Genomic DNA, 23,125 nt, shown 5'->3' with positions numbered 1-23,125 from the left:
CTTTTCTATTTTCTCTTTAAACTAGAATTTTATGGATAATAAATTTCATCTTAACTTGATCATATTTTTATCATGTTTGCTTTTTTCTAAACTAGGTTTTATCTTTTACCCTTCCTACTAGTTTTATAAGTGAGTGACCTGTTTACCGTATATTTGCCTTTACCAGTGAGATTTTTCCTCTCACAGTTTTCATATTTCTTGCAGTCTTTTCTGTTTAGAAAAGTACTTTTAGCCTTTCTTGCAAAGCTGGTTAGGTGGTGCTAAACTCTTACTTACAGACAACTGTAAAACTCTTGATCTCTCCTTCAAATCCAAATGAAAGCTTTGCTGGGTAGATTATTCTTCATTGTAGATTTTTCCCGTTCTTCATTTTAAATATATCACACCACTCCCTTCTGCTGAGGAATTCAGCAGAATTTCTCCTGAAAAGTCAGCTTATCGCCTTATGGGGATACCTTGTATGTCTTGTTGCTTTCCCTGTGTTGCTTTTAGTATTCTCTCTCTATCATAAGTTTTGCCATTTTAATTACAATGTGTCCTGGCATGGGCCTCTTTAGGTTGCTTCTGTTTGGAACTCTGTTCTCTGCACCTGAGTGTGTGTTTCCTTCTACCAGGTTAGGGAAGTTTTCAGCTCTTATGTCTTCAAATATGTTCTCTGCCTCTTTTTCTCTCTCTTCTCCTTCTGGGACCCATATAGTGTGAATATTAGTGCACTTGATGTGTCTCAGAGGTCTCTTAAATTTTCCTCATTTTTAAAATTCTTTTTGCTATTCAGCTTGAGTGCTTTCCACTACTCTGCCTCCAGCTCAATGATCCATTTCTCTGAATCATCTAATCCACTGTTGATTCCTTCTACTGTATTTTTTATTTCAGTAATTGTATTCTTCAGCTCTGCTTGGTTCTTTATATTTTTCTAATTCTTTGTTTAAAATTTCTAACTTTTCATTCTGTTCATTCAGTCTTCTCCTAAGCTCTTTGATCTTTATGATTACTACCTTGAACTCTCTATTGGGTTGATTGCTTGTCTCCACTTCATTTAGTTCTTCTTTGGGGTTTTTGTCTTGTTCTTTCATCTGGAATCTATTCCTCTGTCACCTCATTTTGCTTAAATTGCTGTTTTTATTTCTACGTATTTGTTGGGTTGTATTTCCCAATCTTGGAGAAGTGGTCTTATGGAAGGAGTATCCTGTGGGGCCCAGCAGAACACTCTCTTCCGGACACCAGAGCACTACGCCCCAGGGCTGCCCTCTGTGCGGACTGCTTGGCTCCTTTGGTGGGCAGTCTGGGAGGCACAGCTTGCCCCCAGCCTGGTTGTCTGGGAGGCCGTACCCCGTGGGCAGCTGCCCTCTGTTGGTGGGTGGGGCTTGGTCCTGGCCTGGCTGGCTGCATGGTGAGAGGAGTCGTGGTACTGGTGCCAGCCTGCTGGTGGGTGAGGCAAGATCAGGAGGTAGTTGGCTTTGGTGTCCTGGGGGGTGGGGGTGCGGTGTCTGCTGCTGGTATCTGCCTGCTGGTAGCCAGGACCAGTTCCTGACACAGCTGGCTGAAGAGCCCAAGGTACTCTGAAGTTGGTGTCTGCGCTTTGGTGAGCAGGGCAGGGCCCTCAGGGTCCTGGACTGGTACCTGTGCGTTGGTAGGTGGAGCTGAGTTCTGGGTTCTTTGGCTGTGGGGTCTGAGGACCCTAGAGCTGATGTTGGCCCTCTGGTGGGCAGGCCAGGGTCCTTGGACTCCTGGGGCTAGAGCTACCAGCTGGTAAGTAGGGCCAGGCCCTGGGCCCTTTGGTGGGTGAGGCAGGATCAGGGCTCAGAGGTCCTACGACAGTTGTCCTGCTGGTGGATGGGGCTGTGTTCTCACTCAGCTACCTGCCAGGACTGGTTCTTACTGGCTGGAGGGTAGGGGCAGGTCCCAGCCCTAATAAGCAAGGGAGAAGATTCGAAAATGGTAGATGCCAGCACCAGTGTCCCCAAGGTAAGTACTGATTGCCTCTGCCAGTCTGGTAGGCTCTTCAAAATCGGTCAGTGGGTCTGATCCAGGCTCCTTCAGATTGCTGCTTCTGTCCTGGGTCCCGAAGCATGTGAGACTCCCTTTAAGAGTAGAGTCTCTTATTTCCCTTAGCCCTCTGGCTTTCCAGAAATTAAGCCCTGCTGGCCTCCAAAGTCAAGTGTTCTGGGACCTCATCTTCCCCGTGTGGTACCTTCAGGTGGGGAGCCTGATGTTGGATCTCTGGGGTTTGGATCCTGACTCTTACCACATCTCTGCCCTTCTACCCATATCATTGTGATTCCTTCTTTATGTCTTTAGTTGTAGAAGATCTTTTCTGCTAGCCTTCAGGCTGTTCTCATTGATAGTTGCTTTATAAATAGTTGTAGTTTTGGAGTGCCCGTGGGAGGAGGTGAGCCCAGGGTCTTCCTACTCCATCGTCTTGGCCCTCACCAGTTCTTAATATATTCTGGATATTAACCCTTATCAGATATTTTTAATCTGAAAATATTTTCTCCTGTTCCATTAAGAATTCCCATTCCATAGGAATACCATAGGTTTCTTTTTCATTTTGTTGATGATTTCCTTTTGTTGTGCAGAAGCTTTTTTGTTTGATGTAGTCCCAGTTATTTTTTATTTTGTTGCATTTTTGGAATCTGATTCTAGCATTAGACTGAGTGAAATAGTATAACAATGACCAAATGAAAATTGAAAGTTGAAATGCATTATATTATTTCATTCTAGGATCAAGTCCACTTTAATAGATGGTTGATTTTTCTCTTTTCTAAGTGTGTAGTCAACATATTTGATTCTTTTTTTTTTTTTATTAGTTGGAGGCTAATTACTTTACAGTATTGTAGTGGGTTTTGTCATACATTGACATGAATCAGCCATGGATTTACATATTTGATTCTTGATGTATCAACAGCTTTAGTATAAAATTATGCTTTTTAAAAATTTGCTGGAATCTTTCAGGCTTGGCACATTCCCTGTGAGCATGAAATCCATTTATATAGGCAGATAGCCTTGCTAAAGTAAATCAAGCGGAAAACTTGGCTTCAGATGATTTAAGTCTTAGGAGTAGGTTTAACAAAAGATACACAACACATGTATGCTAAAAATCATGAAACATTGCTAAGAGAAATTAAAGAAGACCAAAATAAGTGAAAAGATAAGAGATATCATAATCATGGATAGGAAACTTAATATTGTTAAGATAGCAGTTATTCCCAAATTGGTCTAATGATTTACTGTAATTCTAATCAGAATCTTAAAAAGACTTTCTTTGTAGAAACTGATAAGCACATTCTAAGATTTACCAGGAAATGTGAGCGATAGACAATAACCAAAACAATCTTGAATGTAAGAACAATGTTGGAGGATTTATTCTACCTGATGTTTAAGATTTACTGTGTATAAAGCTACCTAATCAAGAGTATAGTATTGTTGTACAGATAAATCAGTGAGACAGAATATATTCATAGATGTATTGTCAGTTGACTTTTGACAAAGATGCCAATACAATTCATTATGGAAAGGAAAATTTTCAACAGATGGTGCTGGGAAAATCAGAGATCTGTGTGGAAATAACATTAACCTTGATATTACCTCATGCCATTCACAAAAATTAATATGGGGTAGATCATAGATTTAAATGTAAATACAAATTATGAGCTGTCTAGAAGAAATACAAGAGGATACTTGTGCAAATCTGAGGCAGGCAAAGTTTTTTTGTTTCCCTTGAGAAAGGTTTCAGAACACTAGAAGAAAAAGAAGACAAAATAACTGCATCCAAATTTAAAACTTCTGTTTATCAAAAGACAGCATCAAGAAAATGAAAAATCAATCTGTACTTGGGGAAGCATATCCACAATACATATATCTAACAAAGGATTGGCCATAAGATCTGTTCAACAGATCCTTTACCAGAAGAATCTATGAATGGCTGAAAAGCACATGAAAAGAAATACAGTATCATTAGTCATCAGGGAAATACAGATTATAGCTACAATTTCATGTCATTTGCCACTTGCTAAAATTATTAAAATTTAAAACTTACATTGTTTTGGTGAGAATGTCAAGGAGCCTGAAACTCTCATATGCTGCTTGTGGGAATGTAAAATTCTGTGCAACTATCTCAGAAAACTGGTAGTTTCTTACCCTCTGACACAACAGTCTCACTCTTAAGTATTTTCCCAGAAGTAATAAAAGTTCGTATCTGAAAAAAATGTATGTAAGCTTTACTTGTAATAGCCCCGGACTGAGAATACTAAATACTTGTAAACAGGAGATTTTGCATAAATTGCAGCATTTTCATATGGTGACATTTTGCTCAGTGATGAGAGGAAAACATGAACTACTGAAGCACAGGAAAACATGGCTGAACCTCCAAATTATGTGGAATGGGCAAAGCCAGAGAGAAGACAGTGCCGACTATGTATGAGATTCAAGAACAGGCAAAACTGTGCTGACGGAAGTCAGGTTTCGGTTGCTGTGAGGAGGGGGAGAGTGACTGGAAAGGGCCTGAGGGGTCTCACGGGTGATTGGGAATATTCTGTGTCTTGCTTGGGATGGCGGCTACATGGTTGCATGCCTTTGCCAAAACTCATGAACTGTACGCTTAAGATCTGTGCGTTTCACTCTATAAATTTAACTTTGAAAAGGCCATTGTTTTTTTGACTTTTAGCAAGAATCATACCAAATGATTTCTTTTTTCTGTTCAAAAACTTGATCTTACTTCCAAGACTCCCTTTAAACTTTCTTAAAATTTACAATGGCTTGTACTTTCCTCTTTTTATTTTGCATCTTTGTTTTACTTCTTGTATCTGTGTTAATCATATGCTTTTTTGTTCCATTATCTGTTGTTTTCTGATGTTGATGTCTGTTTCACAGCTAGATTTCACTTACCGAGAAAGATATATTAGAAATTCAATGATGTTTATGTATTTGTCTATTTCTCCGTTTAGTTTTTTTTTTTTTTCCACTTTTTGGATTATATATTTTGAGGAAGTCCTATTAAGTGCATACAAACATATAAAGTTTTTATGTTTTTTTGTTGGATTGACCCTTTTATCATTATGGAATGTTCCATTTTATCTCTATTAATACTAATTTCCTTGAAGTCTACTTTGTGTGATTAGTATAACTATACCACTTTTCCTCTGGCTTTGCTAAGTATATGCAAAATATTGTTTGTATGTTGTATTTTTTTTTCTGTTTTTCAACCATTTCCTTACCTTATTATAAGGTGTATCTCTTGTAATCACCATGTACATGGATTTTTTTTTAAAAAATTCAATCTGAAATTGTTTGTTCTTTAATTGGATTTGAAGTCCTTTTACATTTAACATAATTACTGATAACTGGATTGAAATTTGCTATTTCTCTTTTGCCATCTGTTTCTTTTTTCCTCTTGGCAATGGTATTAATTAAACAGTTGTTATTATTCTATTTTCCCCCTTGAATGTTTGTTAACTATAAATTCTTTTAGTGGTTACCCTAGAGATGATTTCCTTAGAGACGAAGACTTCTATTTCTTTGTTTTTTTTTTCTACAATACAGTAATTCAGGGGATCCAATAGACATTTGCAACAAATTCTTGTAGATTTACTGTATTCTCTTAATGTTTTTAAAGGACCGGAAATATTTTTTATGAATACAATGTTGAATAAATTAATTTAACTGTTGTTTTTAGAATCACACCCAGAAAATTTGATACTGTTCAAGCATCCAAGGGTCACAAAAGTGGAATTATCACCAGTGATGTTGAAGACTTGACTTTAAACAAGAGGGGAATACGGACATCATTTACATTTAGGAAAGTGAGGCAAACACCTTGTAATTGTAGTAAGTATATAATTTTGTTTCTACTGTAAATGGAGTAAATCTAGTTTGAAAATCTTTTAAAGTCCATCAGAACTGAGAAGAGCTTTGTCTTAGCTCCTGTAATGGCATTTACCATATTCTGCCTTGTATTGTACTTACATATACTTTTCTTAACCACCCTCATTAGAGGTTATATTTCTTGAGGGCAGGAACTGTATCTTATTCATCTTTATTTTCCTTAAACATAGTACTTGAGTTGGATTCTAAATGTTTTATTTATCGTACTCATGGTTAAGAGGACTACTATTTGGGGGCATTAAAATATCACTGTACAAAAATAGATTTTTTTGTGAAACAGCTTATCACATTTCTAAATTACTTCTCATTAACCCAACAGGGAAGTTGAAGATGACAAATTGTTCTATAATAAATAGATAGCTTTAGTGGGATAAAGAGTGGCTTGTCTTATTTGGAAAGGAGTGTTCAAAAACTTGTCAGGAGGATGCTGTTTTGTATTGTCTCTTCAAGTGCATCATTTCCTGTTTTTCTTGGACTCAGTAAATTAAAAACCCTTTTTGTTTTACAAGTAATGACAGTGATGTTAAGATTCTTTTTATATCTTGGTGTTTCAATTATGGGAGGTATCTCAACAGGAGCTTTTGGACTTAGTCATCTTAAAATTATGTTTTAAATTAGAAATCCTTTTTATATGTGCATGAAATTACTCTGTTAGGAAACTTGAAAGCTTCATGTTTGATATTGTCATGTTAGTGAAGCATAAAATAGGTTTTAACAGATTTTTGTTTCTTCTGCTAAAAGTGGCAATGAACACTTAAAATATCACAATTTTTTCATTGATTAAAAATGTTTATTTAGTGTTTGATGAATGTCTAACACAGCCATAGATTTACAAGCTATAAAAAAATAAAGCATGGCTCTTGTACCACCGGAACTTGAAGTCTAGTAGGAGAGACAAGTTCATTTTCTTATGCCAATATTTTTGTTGTTGTTAGGGACAGTAACTAAGTAATTTTTATTTTTTAAATTATAAAAGTATGATAACATTTACAGGAGACTTGGAGATACAGAACCAAGTTATATATGTAGTTTTACAATATATTACAATTATTTTTAAGTAGATAAATTAAGATTTTTATTTGGAGTTTCATTATCAAACTCTCAAAAAATAATAGAATGAATGTACAGAGAAATAGAAGGATATAGTAGATCTGAAAAGCACTATGAACCAGCTCAACAAAATTAAGATTTATACAAATTTTCACACAGCAGCAGGGTACAAATTCTATTTAAGTTCCTATAGACTATGAACCAGGAGACAGGAGAATATCCAGGGACGTAAAACAAGGTGCAAAATTTTCATGATCACACACTAGCAAAGTAATGCTCAAAATTCTCCAAGCGAGGCTTCAACAGTACCTGAAATGAGAACTTCCAGATGTTCAAGCTGGATTTAAAAAAGGCAGAGGAACCAGAGTTCAAATTGCCAACATCCTTTGGATCATAGAAAAAGCAAGAGAGTTCCAGAAAAACATCTACTTCTGCTTTATTGACTATACCAAAGCCTTTGACTGTGTGGATCACAATAAACTGTGGAAAATTTTTAAAGAGATGGGAAAACCAGACCATCCTACCTGCCTCCTGTGAAACCTGTATGTGGGTCAAGAAGCAACAGTTAGAGCCAGACATTGAATAATGGACTGGTTTCAAATTGGGAAAGGAGCATGTCAAGACTGTATATTGTCACCTTGCTTATTTAACTTCTGTGCAGAGTATATCATGTGAAATGGTGGGCGGGATGAAGCACAAGCTGGAATCAAGATTTCTGGGAGAAATATCAAAACCTTGGATATGCAGATGACACCACCCTTATGGCAGAAAGTGAAGAACTAAAGAATCTCTTCATGAAGGTGAAAAAAGAGTGAAAAAGCTGACTTAAAACTCAACATTCAGAAAACTAAGATCATGTCATCTGATTCCATCACCTCATGGCAAATAGATGGGGAAACAATGGAAACAGTGACAGACTTTATTTTCCTTGGCTCCAAAATCTCTGCAGATGGTAATTGCAGCCATTAAATTAAAAGACGCTTACTCCTTGGAAGAAAAGCTGTGACCAACCTAGACAGCACATTAAAAAGCAGAGACGTTACTTTGCCAACAAAGGTCCATCTAGTCAAAGCTATAGTTTTTCCAGTAGTCATGTGTGGATGTGAGAGTTGAACCATAAAGCAAGTTGAGTGCCGAAAAATTGATGCTTTTGAACTGTGGTGTTGGAGAAAACTCTTGAGAGTCCCTTGGACTGCGAGGAGATTAGACCAGTCAATCCTAAAGGAAATCAGTCCTGAATATCATTGGAAGGACTGATACTGAAGCTGGAGCTGCAGTACTTTGGCCAGTTGATGCGAAGAACTGACTCATTGGAAGAGACCCTGATGATAGGAAAGTTTGAAGGCAGGAGGAGAAGAGGATGACAGAGGATGAGATGGTTGGATGGCATTACGACTCGATGTACATGAGTCGCAGCAAGCTCTGGGAGTTGGTGATTGACAGGGAAGCATGACGTGCTACAGTCCATGGGGTCGCAAAGAATCAGACACGACTGAGCAACTGAACTGAACTGAACTGAACTGAAAGATATTGAAATCATACAGAGTCTGTTATCTTATCACTGTGGAGTTATGTTAGAAATCAGTATAAAAAGATATTTGAAAATAATGTACATATTTTCAAATACAATGTGACAGTTACCCAGAGAGATCTTTGGCTAGCCATTGAAAGCCTCAGGAAGGTTAAAAGCCTGAAAAAACACAGAGGGTGGTTGTAGAGAAGAAAGCATTTAAGTGAGCAATTAATATCAACATGATAAATTAATATTAAGGATACTTAAAAATCTCCATGTATTTGGTAATTAAATGTCTACTTTTAAATGATGGGTGTATCTAAGAAGCCATAAGAAGGAAAATTGGACAATATTTGTAACAGGACAAAAATGAAAGGAAAATTTATTGCATGCAGCTGAAGCTGCTCAGTGCAACTAAATACAGTGTGGAATCTTAGATAAGGTATGAAAACAAATAATGGACACTAGCATAAGTGAAATTTGAACAAAACCTGAACTTTAGTTACTAATACTGTATCATATGGTAATTTCCTTTTTTTTTTTTACAACATAATATTTCTTTATTTTCAGAATTGGATTAGAAGTTTCAAGCCTCGTTCAATTTTTTTCAAATATTAATAAAATAATAAACTTTTAAGACTTTCAACAATAATACTAGATGCCAGAATAATTGGACCCATATAAAGTTTTGAGTGAATATAAATTAGAAATCTAGCATTCTATATTCATAACTTAGTCAAGCAAGTGGGACCAAAATGTCATAAATTTGTTAGCTAAGCAAAAATTTGTAAAGTTTCTAAAACATATATATTATACTTACTATTTATATATATATGTGTGTGTGTGTGTTTACAAAAGCTTTTCTACTACCCTTGATAAAGGCCTGAGAAAGAACAACAAATAAAGAGACCAAGAGATTGGAAAGCATAAACTGAATGAAATGGGAGCGCTGAATATGTTAATTTAGTGTAAGGGATGCTGTAAGAAGCTCTGATTATTCAGTTTACAGATTTTTTTTAAAAGTTCAAGGCCAACATTTAGATACTTTTAGCCAAAAGTTGTGGATTTAAGTGACCCTCCCTTTATGTAGTTTAGATGTTCATAGTTTCCAAGAGAATACAATTTTTACCAAGACTAGTTGAAAGTAATTGTAATGTATATTGTAGTGTAATTGTAATTCTGTTGTAACTGACATACTGACCCATCTGTTGCCACATGTATGTTAGAGCCCTCAAAGTTTCTAGGACTACCCTTTTCTTAAATGTCCACATAAAGTGTTTAGAGCCTCACTTTACACATTAGTAGGGACTAGATAGTTCCACCCCCATTCAAGATTTGGCATCTTCTAGTTACTTTTAGGGAAAATTCCTGAAGTCGTCAATGCTATAGCCCAATTTTTTGCTGCCATATGATTTATAAATATTGCTGAAGTCTTGTCTGTGGTTTCTCTGGGAACACTGCTTTTTCCTTTATTCTCTAGTGTACTACCCATAAAAAGATGTTGTGTGTCACAGGCTGGCTGAAGGCAATGGGAATTTAGAGCAGAGCAGAGAATAGGAAGAATTTGAAATGAATATTAGATGTTATTATAAAGACCAGGGAACAACTTCACAATTAACTTGACATATTGTATCCTAAATTTCCTCAGTCACCCCTTTACTTTGTGCTCTTCTTAGGATTTACCCTTTTTTTTGGAAGGAGGTGTAGTCATTGAGAATGTGGGTTTTGGAGTCTCCGTTGCCTGGGTTCAAATCTTGACTCTGTGACTTACCATCTTTGTCACTTTAGTATCATTTAATATTCTGTGTCAGTTTCCTCATCTGTAAAATGAATGTGCTGGTTCCTGTCTCACAGTGTTACTGTGAGACAATATATATAAAAACCACTTCAAATGTGAAGTTGCTCAGTCATGTTTGACTCTTTGTGACCCTATGGACTGTAGCCTACCGGGCTTCTCTGTCCATGGGATTTTCCAGGCAAGAATACTGGAGTGGGTTGCCATCAAATAGTATTCATTAAATCTTGTGATTATTACCAAATCACACACTGTTTCTAGGTCTGGTTCTTCTTCTGAGAGTATTAGGGTCCCCAGAACTCCTACTAAGACAAAAACCCCAAATCCTGTTAATTTGTAAGTTTCTTCAGTTAGGCCAGGCCCATCAAGATCCTTTCTTGAATAGGAAGACCCTTAATCCTAAGATAAAACAGGCATCTTCAATATAAGGCATGTGGAATTAGTAATGTTTTGCTGCAGATGGATTTATCCTTTCTTATATTAGACCCTTCACATACATAACTGGTGAAAACTACTTTTTTAAAATGATAAATAAGAACCTACTTATCCCTAGTCATCAAATGTGGACTGATTTGCTTCTTCTTTTGTGAAAACAGTCTTAACTTGATGATTCATTTGGATACAAATAATGGTTTAGGGACTTCCCTGGCAATCCAGTGGTTAAGACTCTGTACTTCCAGTGCAGGAGGCATGGACTCGACCTCTCTTTGGAGAACTAAGATCCCACATGCCACATGGCGTGGCCTAAAAATAAATAAATAAATAAATGGTTTATATTGCTTTATTTTTCTCATTAGGTTACCCTTTGGTCTGTGATAGCCAGATGAAGGAGGCTCCTGCATCATTTCCAGAGAGTGATAAAGAAGCCTTACAACTGGAGCAAGATTATGTCCATCGGGTTTATGAAGAAATTGCTAGGCACTTCAGCAGCACGAGACACACCCCTTGGCCACACATAGTAGAGTTTTTGAAAGCTTTGCCAAGTGGTTCATTAGTTGCTGATATTGGATGTGGAAATGGAAAGTATCTTGGCATCAATAAGGAGTTATATATGGCAAGTAATTATCTTTTCTGGCTTTATTTTTGCTTTATTTGTAAAGGTTAGCATCACCTTCCTCATGATATAATGCTGTGTTTTTAGGTCATTGCAAAAAATTTATAACCAACAGGTTGAAAATTAATGAACACTCTTATTCTTTTTATTCCCCTAGAAATTTATAGGCATGCCATTATTTGTAGTTTTTTGGCTTTTTGTTTCCTTCAGATTATGCTTTCTAAGAAGATTATCAGTAAAACTATCTTATATAACTCTTTACAGGTTATAAAAATGATTTTTATTTATAGGAACCATTTTCTTTGCTTAGTTCCTCATAAGAAGTATAAAGTAGATACTTTGATCTGTCTTTAATAATTGAAGACATTGAGGCTCACAGAGTTTTTATATTACTTCCTTGGTGTTGTATTATTGGGCTTCCCTGGTGGCTCAGACAGTGAAGAATTTGCCTGCAATGCGGGAGACCTGGGTTTGATCCCTGGGTTGGGAAGATCCCCTGGAGGAGGGCATGGCAACCCACTCCAATATTCTTACCTGGAGAATCTCCATGGACAGAGGAGTCTGGCAGGCTACAGTCCATGGGGTCGCAAAGAGTCAAACACGACTGAGCGACAAAGAAGAAGTGAAAGTCGCTCAATCGTGTCTGACTCTTTGCAACCCCCTGGACTGTGTAGTTCATGGAATTCTCCAGCCCTGAATACTGGAGTGGGTAGCCTTAATCTGTTTTCGAGGAGATAACTAGAACTTGAGCCCATGCCTTATGACTCCAAATCTAGTATTCTTTTACTCATAGTAGAAAAAAAAGGTTAGTATTTATTGTCTTTCTGTTGAGAAAATTAAGCCTCAAGTAGATTAAAAATTTGACCAAGGTTTGTAGTACTCAATCTAGGGTAGAACCCACTTCTCTCTGATGCCAAAGTTTTCAGCTGTTACAATTTCCTTTTCTTAGGGATCACTTTTTTCCCCCCTGCTGTATTAGGAAGTAGGAAGTTCTCCCTGCATTAGTGTATTGTTTGTAAATACTCCTGTCACCACTACTCTCTGAGGACTGGAGCGTCCCTTTCTCAAAGTTAGGGGAGGAAGGACTAGAGAGTAAGGGGGATTATGTAAAGGAGAATGAGAGCAGTTCATTCATGGGCTGTTGTAGCATGTCAGATTGCTTGTAATCTTTACCTCGTCCTAGATATTATACACCTACATTAAGGAAGAAAGGTAATACTGCAGTTGAGGAAAGGTAGACTTTCTTCATTAAGAGGCAGACAAAAGAATTGCTTTTCCCCAAAATAAGACATAAGTATTCATATATTGCCATCATGTTTACAACTAAATTTTAGTTTATAAAGAATAAAGTCTTGTGAATTAACTTTGTTCATATTGAAGAGGAAATAGGGTTTTAGATTTCTCACAGCTCTAACCATAGTTTAAAACAAAATATCTTCTGATGTTTTAATCTTAAGGTACTGTCCAAAAATGTTTTTCAGTGAGTTCTGCTTTTACACTTTCTTGATGATAGCCTATGGCTTTATCTAGTCAGGTATCATTTGTGACAGTGAAACTAGGTTGAAGTCAGCCACACTGATGCAGTCATATGATAACATTATCCTTTTACAATCGAGACAAATGATTTCTTGATAATCTGAACCAAGAATCTAAAGCTGATTCAAGAAGGAATATATTTGGAAGAATTAGGAATTCATAAGTGCCCTCACTCTCCATTATCTGCATTCGTTTCATCTGTGGCAGGCTGCATGTATTCTTTGCTTTCTGCTCTTCTACTGCCATTTTCTGACCTCAGAGAAGGCTTGGTAGATGTTGTTCATGAATGAATGAAAACTACTTGTCTGGGTTGGAGTTAGGGTTTTCATTATACAAGAAATGGAATTATGTATGATAAAAGAGAAGTCTACTTTTTTAAGCTGCTGAGGCTCCAACCTGGATGGAGCAATGATATTTGAGTGTATTTTGAACAGGATCTTTGAGCATGAAAACACATGCGTTTCTTGACATTCATGAGAGGATGTGACCTGAGACATTATTCTAAGTGTTCAAATGTAGGATAGTCTCAGAATCTAAAAAATTATTAGTATCACTGTTTTATATAATTTCTAACAAAGTATATTTTTAAAATCCTAGCTTTGGTTCTCTAAGAAATAGTTTTATGAACAACTATTCATTTCTTTTAGAAGTAAATCTGTTCTTTTCTGATCTGAGGTATGCATGCATGCTTTCTTCTGCTATTTAACTCAAAATTTCTATATTCTAGCTAAGAAACACTTATTTTTCAGGCTTCTTCATTCCTAGCATCAGCATTAGCTGTTGGCTTTATTTTCAGAGTTAAAATTTATAAAAAAGATTTTATACCCCTCCAAACTGGAGTTTCTGTTTCTCCTAGTCCTCTGAAATTCCTGCAGTCAAACTCTGCTGGCCTTCAAAGCCAAATGCCCTGGGGTCTCTTCCTGATGCCAGGCTTGCAGACAGGGGAGCCTTACTGGGGCTCAGAACCCTCAGTCCTATGGGAGAGACTCTGTGATGTATTTTCCAGTTCGTGGGTTGCCCATCCAGTCGGAATGGGATTTGATTGTGTTGCAGATGCACTCTTCCTACTGTCTCATTGTGGCTTCTTCTTTGTCTTTGGATGTAGAATATCTTCTTTATTGGTTGTTGTTCAGCAGTTGGTGGTGATTTTGGTGTTTTCTTGAGAGTAGTTTGTTGTTTCTGTGAGAGGAGGTGAGCTCAAGTCCTCTACTCTACCGTCTCGTCTCTCTCAAGAGTTAAATACATTAATACAAGGAATGTGCTGTAACATTTGGTGGATTTCATTAAAGACAGTTTCATTAGCCTGTTTACCTTTTTCCATACTTTGAATCATTTTCTTAGGATGAACTTTTCAAAGAATAAATATTGGGGTAAAAGTTGTGAACATTTTTATCTTTCTTAAAAGATGGTTTACAAAATTGCTTTTTAAAATAGGTCCAGCCAATTTGTATTATGAATATTTTATGAGAGGACGTTGTATCTCAGTGTTATTACTGTGGTATACTTTGGTTTTGAAATATTTTTGATACTTTAATAGAAGAAAAGTGAAACTTCATATGGTTCTGTTACTAAGTTGAATGGTTTTTCCTTTTTTATCAGTACCTTTAGAATTGAATATTTAATATTATGTTGATGATTTAAAAAATTTGAAAAACCTGTATGCAGGTCAAGAAGCAACAGTTAGAACCAGACATGGAACAACAGACTGGTTCACAATTGGGAAAGGGGGTATGTCAAGGCTGTCTGTTGTCACCCTGCTTATTTAATGTATATGCAAGGTACATCATGCAAAATGCTGGGCTGGATGAATCACAAGTTAGAATCATGATTGCTGGGAGAAATATCAATGACCTCAGATATGCAGATGATGCCACTCTAATGGCAGAAAATGAAGAAAAACTAAAGTCTCTTGTTGTTCAGTCACTAAGTTGTGTCTGACTGTTTGAGACCCCATGATCTATAGCCCACCAGGTTCCCCTGTCCTTCACCATCTCCCTGAGTTTGCTCAAATTCATGTCCATTGAATCAGTGATGCCATCCAACCATCTTATCCTCTGTCATCCCCTTCTCCTCTTGCCCTTAATCTTTCCCAGCATTGGTGTTCTTTTCCACTGGAAGGACTGATGCTGAAGCTCCAATATTTTCACCACCTGATGCAAAGAGATGACTCATTGGAAAAGACCCTGGTGCTGGAAAAGATTGAGAGCAGGAAGAGAAGGGGGCAACCGGAGATGAGATGGTTGGATGGTATCACTGACGCAGTGGACATGAATTTGAGCAAACTCAGGGAGATAGTGGAGGACAGGGAAGCCTGGTGTGCTGCAGTGCATGGGGTCACAGTTAGACACGACTGAGTGGCTGAACAACAGCAACAAAGCAAAGTTGAAACTTCTACCTTTTCTGTCTATGTGATCCCTCCAGAGATTGGAAACTTCTAGGTTTCCAGTAGCTTAACAAATAAGTTAGAAAAACTGCCTTGCTAACTACATATCAAGATGAAGGACATAAAAGCCTGGTGTGCTACAGTCCATGGGGTCACAAAGAGTCAGACATGACTTGGTCACTGAACAACAAGGCTAATTATATATCTTACACAGCTAACAAGAGCAGTTAATTGGGAATTGTGCCACTGTTGTTGCTAAAGGACTTTTAGTACTTTTCCATCTTAAAATGTAATCAAAATGACGTTACTATACTTTACTTCTATCTTGGTGCCTTTTATTGTACTTCAGGTATTAATGCAGCTGTGGGCTGGAATACTGAAGCTATTGAATATTGATTAGAAATTGAGCAAATTCATATTAAGTATGACTGACATGTCAGTGTGACTTTGCTCAGAAAGAATTGTTTTGATGAGAAGATTCATATCTTTATTCTCAGATGAACTGAGGGAATACTGATCCTTCAGCATTAATCAAAACATCACATCAGAAATTGCAATGAGTAAATATAAACTTGATGTGGCTACTTCTGTTAGATGAAATCTACTTATATACATATTTCCTCTCTATTGTAGAGATTGGGTTAAGAAGAAGTATCTGGAGGTAATCATTAGTGATATAACTTTAACCTCCAATTCCTTCCCTAGTTTCTATGTGCACATTGCATGTGCATGTGTACGCTTTCTCTCTTTCATGTCTCTGTCTCAGTCACTCCCTCTGTATATGGTATCTTTAGAACAGCAAAGTTGTGCACAAAACAATAGCAAAACTAGAGAAAAGACAGGCAGTCCTAACCCACAAACACTTGCCACAGAACTGGACATATACATAAGGCATGTTAGGCCTCACCTGCTTGGGGAGATTAAAGGATGCTGTTAGCTGTCTTCAGTGTTGTCATTGCCATAGAATGGTTTGATTATACTAAAAGTTTTAATTCATTTGCATTTTATAAATTTTAAATGCAGCACTTTATTCTTGTCAGTTCAGTTTAGTTCAGTTACTCAGTTATGTCCGACTCTTTGCAACCCCATGGACTGCAGCATTCCAGGCTTCCCTGTCCATCACCAATTCCCGGAGCTTGCTCAAACTAATTTCCATCAGTGATGCCATCCAACCATCTCATCCTCTGTCGTCCCCTTCTCTTCCCGCATTCAATCTTTCTTAGCATCAAGGTCTTTTCTAATGAGTCAGTTCTTCACATCAGGTGGCCAAAGTATTGGACTTCAGCGTCAGTATCACTCCTTCTAAAGAATATTCAGGATCGGTTTCTTTTAGGATTGACTAGTTTGATCTCCTTGCTGTCCAAGGGACTCTCAAGAATCTCCTCCAACACCACAGTTCAAAAGCATCAATTCTTCAGTGCTCAGCTTTCTTGAGATATATATATTTAGCAGAACAAGAATCAATAGATTTAAAAAATGAAATAAGTTATTTAACTTTATTTAGGGTGATTTTATTTTATGATGGTGGAAGTAATACATTTTGAAAACTGTAAAGAAGCAGGGAAAAAATAAGCCATCCTCATGACATCTGGGCCATTACTAAATAGTTTATATCCTAATAAGAGATACTTTGAACATATTATTTGTAGATCCCCCCAAAAAACTAAATGTCTACATTTGTGTCATAATTTCCATTTCAAAATGTGTGATATTGGACTTCCGTGGCAGTCAGTGGTTAAGACTCCGTGCTTCCACTGCAAGGGGCGCAGGTTTGATCCCTGATCAGGGAACTAAGATCCCACATGCCATGTGGCGTGGCAAATAAAATAAGATAAAAAAGAAAATATTACAAAAAGATATTACAAAAAAATTCAAGATTCTCAGTGGTGATCAATTAGATGCTAATTAGAACTTCTCATTTCCACCAGTGTTACTTTTATTCTAGTCATTTGTTTCCATTCACTAATTTGAATTCTGTCTGATATCTGTTAAGATAAATGCTGCTCTGTAAATTATATAAGTGATTTTGTACTGGCTGTAAAAACTGATAATATCATAGACTTGAACCCTTTCACAATGAATATGAAATCTGCCTAATAACTCTACGGCATTTAAAGAAGATGTTTTGAAATTCTTTATCTCTTACAGATTGGCTGTGATCATAGCCAAAACCTTGTGGACATTTGTAGAGAGAAGCAATATCAGGCCTTTGTCTGTGATGCTTTGGCAGTACCAATCCGCAGTGGATCTTGTGACGCTTGCATTTCCATTGCTGTTATTCACCATTTTGCTACAGCAGTAAGTATTGTCTTTCTTGCTCCAAAAGCTTATAACCAAGTGGCAGGAAGGAGGAACAAGATGGCGGAGGAGTAGGTGGACATGGAGTACATCTCTCTCCATGGATACGTCAGGAGTGCACCTTCCGACACAGAAGTGCTTGCAGAACACCTGCTGAGAGTGGGCAGAGTACCTGACCACCAGAAAAGAATATATAGAACCAGGCAGAACTCCGTAGGATGAGGAGCTAGGGAGAAAATCAGGAGTCAGCAGGTGGGGGAACTGAAGCAGGGGTCTAACCAATCCCCACATCAGGGCAATTGCTAGGTCAGAGGAGAAACATTTAAGGCTGAGAGTGAAGCAGCTGATCTGTGGCAGCCTAAATGGAATGAGAATCAGACAGTCCTTGCTGCAGTCACATGTGCCCTGGACAGGGATGCAAGTCCCTTAGAAACTGCAGCAGCAGGGAGCTGGAGTGTAGGGGTTCCGGAGCAATCCCAGGGCAAGGACTGCTGTTGACTGCATAGAGACGGACCGAGGGGATGTGAAGGAGGAGACGGTGGTGGGACATGCCTGTGGAGGAAAGCCAGGTAGCCATGGAAGCAAGATGATACTGCTGAGTCATGCATAGTGGATCAATCACCATAGCCTCTCTCTCCCCATACCCCAGCACTGGTAGCTGAACAATAGAGTGGCTGGCCCGTCAAGCACCTGATGCGCAGAACAACAGAGTAGGAACCCCACCCAGGGTGCCCCTTTAAGTGCCTGACATGCTGATCTACAGAGTAGGACCCCAGTTGGGGGGCTTGTCTATGTGCCTGATGCGCCAAACAACAGAGAAGGACCCCAGGCAAGGGAGCCCTCTGCATGCCTGAAGGGGTGGAGCTATGGAGAAAGACTAGCCAAAGAGGCCTTCTGATTGCCAGCTACTAGAGGCTTGAACAAAGACTGATAGGGCCATAACTCCTGCGGCTGAGGCTGTCTGTGTCCCTGCACACTTGGTGCATCAGGGTCCCCTCGATCCAGGCAGCCACGCCTCCTTCACACTTAACCCTCACTGGGGCAGGGCTGCCACAGGCAAGAGAAGTCTTGTGTCTATGCACATGGGTTCTCTTCAGTTGTGTCCACCTCTTTGCAGCCCTGTGGACTGTGGCCTGCCAGGCTTCTCTGCCAGGGAGGGGGTTCTCCAGGCAAGAATACTGGAGCATATTGGCCAGTACTGGCTGCCACACCCTTCTAGAGCACTATATTTCCTGCTGCCCTAGCTGCCAACTCCCCTGAGTACCTGGTGCTGCCAGAAGCCCTGAGACCCAGGCAGCTGCACCACCTCCACACCTGGCCCTCACAGGGGCAAACCCAAGTCCTCCAGGGCTGCCTCAGGAGCAAACCCCAGTGGACGACCCCACATGCAGAGGTGGAAATAAAACCACAACTGAAACCCAGGGGCACTGTGGCTAAGGAAGAAGACCCAAAGCCTTCCCACCAGCTGTACAAGCTGGGGATTAAATCCACACGATCAACTAGGCAGACTCTGTCTTTGGAATATATGAAAGGGCACTGAGAGCGCCCACTAAACAAAACACACTCGTTCTCATAGCTGTGGACATTGGAGGCAAGAACACACAGGAGTAGGACCAGGTTAGAGTCTGAGCTGACCTGCTCAGCAGGTCCAGAGACCAGCACCGTGTTGGAGGGCATCCTAGGGAGGTGAGGTGGACTGTGACTCCCAGTGAGAGAAAGGATGCTGACAACAGAGACTCAAGAAAAACATTTATTATTCTTATATTTTGACTCGTTCTGTAGTTTCTTTTGGCTTTTATCCCCCTGTGTTGTAGTTGTCGGTTGATGTCAAATCTAATTAAGCGTTTTAAGTTTTTTTTAAATCACACTTTGCATTGCTGTTATAAACCTCTCCCTCTGCGTTCACCTTTTGCAATGGAGGTGGAGGGGTTTTTTTTTCTTTTTTTTCTCTTTTCTCTTTTTTTATAATTTTAACTTAAAAATTTTTTAAACCTATTATTATTTTTTTCTACATTTATTCCTTTGTTTACTTTTCCTACTGTCCTTTTCCCCTTGCAGTTAATCTTTAATATATATAAATCTTTGTCTGCCTCTATTTAACTTTGCATTTCTGTTCTTTTCTTTCTTTCCTTTCTTTTTCTCACCATATTTGCTTGTTTTGTTTTCATTGCTTTATTCCCCAGTTGACACCTTGCTTTAGTTTTGTTTTCCAGTTTGTGCTTTAATTTTGTTCTTAACTGGTGGATATCATTTTTTATTTTCTTTGTTTGCAGGGTCAGTCTATTGTACTTTTTTTTGTTGGACTGTTTTGAGTTTGCTTATGGGTGTATATGTGTATATTCCGTTATTTTAATTATTATTTGCCTAATTTTGCAACTGCACTTGTCTGTGGTTCATCTTTGGTTTCTTGTGTTTGGGTATTTGTTTTAATCTCATTTATTGCCATAACAAACCACCTATGGAATCTCCATTTCTGGCAAGAGATCAAGCCCTGAGCCTTTGGAGTGGGAGCACTGACTCCAAGACCCTTGACTACCAGAGAACGCCTAATCCTAGGGAGTATCAAATAGTGAGAACTCCCACAAAGGAAACCACTTGAATACAAGACCCAGCATCACCCAACCACCAGTAGCACCCTGTGCAGGATGCCTCATCTAAACAACAAACAAAACAAAAATACAAACCCAATCATCAGCAGACAGGATTACCACCTCACTCAGCCCTGCCCATCAGAGGAAAGAAAAAAAAAAAAAAAAAAAACTCAGCACAAATCTCACCCTGTAGGAAGCTTACATAAACCACTGGATCAGCCTTAGGAGGGCAGAAACCAAAAGGAAGAAAGAATTCAACCTTGACGCTAGGGGAAAGGAGACCTCAAACACAGTAAGTTTTAAAAAAATAATGAAAAGGCAGAGAAATATTGCACAAATGAAGGAATAAACTAGAAACACGGAAGTCCACAAATGAAGAGGGAACAGGCAAACTACCTGAAAAAGAATGCAGATTAATGATCATAAAGATGATCAGAAACCTTGAAAATAGAATGGAGAAGATGCAAGAATCTGTTAACAAAGACCTAGAAGGATTAAAGAATACACATACAGAGGCAAACAACACAATTAATGAAATTAAAAATACTCTAGAAGGAATCAATAGCAGAATATCTGAAGCAGAAGAATGGATCATTGAGCTAGAAGATAAAATGGGGGAAATAACTGCTGGAGAGAAGAATAAAGTAAAAGAATGAAAAGAACTGAGGTAGTCTCAGAGACCTCTGGGACAATACTAAGTGTCAGGAAATGTTCATAGATTTTACTGATTTGGACTATGTTTCAGCTTTTTCTTTCTTTCCATGTCATAAAGTGTACCCCAGTTTTTAAAGAAACCCTGTGGAATGGAGATGAGCTACTTGGGAGTTGTGCTTGCTTAAATACAGGTCTGTTGTGACCATGCTTTATTGCTGCATATTTCTGCCTTTTTCCTGCCGGAGGCTTACTTATCTTTAAATATCTTCCTCAGATCCACAGAGTTGCAGCACTTTAGCTATAAGAGACTTTAAGAGATCAGCTGTAGGACTCTTGAGAATTTGTTCTCTCTTCTCAGCCTCTGAGCTGCTTCTCTATTTCTGTTTCCCATCTTGCTTCCTCAGCTCTTTTTCTCATTCCCAAGATCTCAGTTTCATGTTCTTCCCATTCTATTTTTCTTCTTTTCATATTCTTTTTTTTTTTCCAAAACTCAAGTATTTAACTGGTAGTGGTATGCTGATGTTTTTAATTAGTCACTATGCTTCTAATTTTAAAATAAGTGAATTTAATATTTTATATTATAGGAAAAAATATTATTACTCCTGAGTGTTACTCATTTTCTCCTGATCTAAGCAGTAATATAGATTCCTCTGTGCTGGAGTTACTGGTACCTTATGACCTTAACTGAATTCAAAACAAAACAGAACACCTTCTGTGCCTCTGTATTATTAATGGAAAGAAAAAAATATATTTTCTATTTATCCTACCCCCCCCCCGCCTTGATTGTAGAACACAGTTCTTCTTTTTTCCTTTTTTTGTTTTATATAAAATTTGTCTTATGTTTGATTTTCTGTGCTGTCCATCTTAATTGAAAACAGTCCTGTAGTCAATTATATTTCCCATTTCCTCTCTGTATCTCTTTCTGGCTGATAAATGACAATATGGTTTTGTTTTTTTGTTTTTTTCCACTAGGAGCGTAGAGTGGCAGCTCTCCAAGAACTTGTTCGACTCCTAAGACCTGGTGGGAAGGCACTCATCTATGTTTGGGCTATGGAGCAAGAATATAATAAGAAGAAGTCCAAGTATCTTAGAGAAAACAGAACTAGCCAAGGAATGAAAGAGGAAATCAGCAATGATACATCAGTGCAAGAGTTGCTTGTGAAGCAGTTGCCTAATGTAGGCAGTCAAGATTCAGCACATCCTGTCTCCTCCATAAATGACTTTCAAGATGGAGGATGTAATTCAAGGAACGTTGCTAATTCCAAGTTGCCTGTTCACACTAACAGGACTTCTTTTCATTCTCAAGACTTACTGGTTCCCTGGCACTTGAAGGAAAATCCTGGTAAGGACAAGCGTGTGGAGCCACTGGGTTCATTAGGATCCCGTGACCCAGGTCCTGTGTTTCATCGTTATTACCATGTGTTTTGTGAGGGAGAATTGGAAGCTGCCTGCCAGACTTTGAGTAATATCAGCATACTGCAAAGTTACTATGATCAGGGGAACTGGTGTGTAATTCTTCAAAAGGTCTGATTATCTCTATGAACATACTATATACAGGGAAGAAGTGCTCAATGTTTTTTTAAAATGAGATTAAATTACCTATATTTTTTAGTTAAAGAGAAAATGTGTGGAAAAGTGTCAAAGGAGAGTGCCTGGGAGAAATTTGAAAGTAGAGACTAGTTAGGATATATTCAGTCTACTACTATTGCTGACATCACTTAATCCATGATGGAGGAACAGGGATGGTTTTTAAAAGTAATTGAAGTAGTTCATGAAATATGTGGGATCTTAGGGTAAGAGTCCAGCATTTTGAAGATAAACTTTTGTTATAAAATGTTGCTAAATGAACTAAATGATGTAGAATCTTAATGAAGTAATCACATAACATTTTATCAATAATAAAATACTCCTGTTCAGTAGAAAATTGTCTGAAATTTTATCTGTGATTGTTAGCTCTGTAAAATCACAGATGATAACTACTCTGTCACTGCACTTTACTAGCACAAGACTTGACACATCATAGGTACTTAGTAAAATTTTAGTCAGTTGGATAGTACCCATACATTAATTTAGGGGTTTTCATCCAATAAAAGCTTACTGAAACTGTACAGTGTACCAGTCACTATTTTAATTTCTGGGAGGGGAACAGTGAACCAGAAAAATACAAAGTCAATGCCCTCATTGAGCTTATATTCTAGAAGGAAAGACAGACAATAAATGATGCAGGACGCGGGTTTGATCCCTGGATCAGGAAAATCCCCTGGAGAAGGGAATGGCAACCCACTCCAGTATTCTTGCCTGGAAAATTCCATGGACAGAGGAGCCTGGTGGGCTATGTAGTCCATGGAGTCACAAATAGTCAGACACGACT

The 23,125-nt window shown here is 38.2% G+C and overlaps 1 protein-coding gene across 2 annotated transcripts in view; it reads left to right on the top strand.

The window, feature by feature from the left end:
* The window catches only part of ALKBH8 (alkB homolog 8, tRNA methyltransferase), a 102,629-nt gene extending 79,951 nt beyond the window's left edge, over nt 1-22,678 (top strand). For both annotated transcript variants that reach the window (XM_043481196.1, XM_043481197.1), the window contains exons 9-12: nt 5,672-5,823; nt 11,036-11,292; nt 17,360-17,509; nt 21,727-22,678. In XM_043481196.1, the coding sequence (XP_043337131.1) occupies nt 5,672-5,823; nt 11,036-11,292; nt 17,360-17,509; nt 21,727-22,284 (1,117 nt within the window). In that variant the 3' untranslated portion in view covers nt 22,285-22,678. The remainder of the gene's footprint in view (nt 1-5,671; nt 5,824-11,035; nt 11,293-17,359; nt 17,510-21,726) is intronic.
* The last annotated feature ends 447 nt before the right edge of the window (nt 22,679-23,125 follow it).

This window comes from Cervus canadensis, chromosome 11 (genome assembly GCF_019320065.1).
Source record: "Cervus canadensis isolate Bull #8, Minnesota chromosome 11, ASM1932006v1, whole genome shotgun sequence".
NCBI lineage: Eukaryota > Metazoa > Chordata > Mammalia > Artiodactyla > Cervidae > Cervus > Cervus canadensis.
This window is presented reverse-complemented; position numbering and strand designations above follow the sequence as displayed.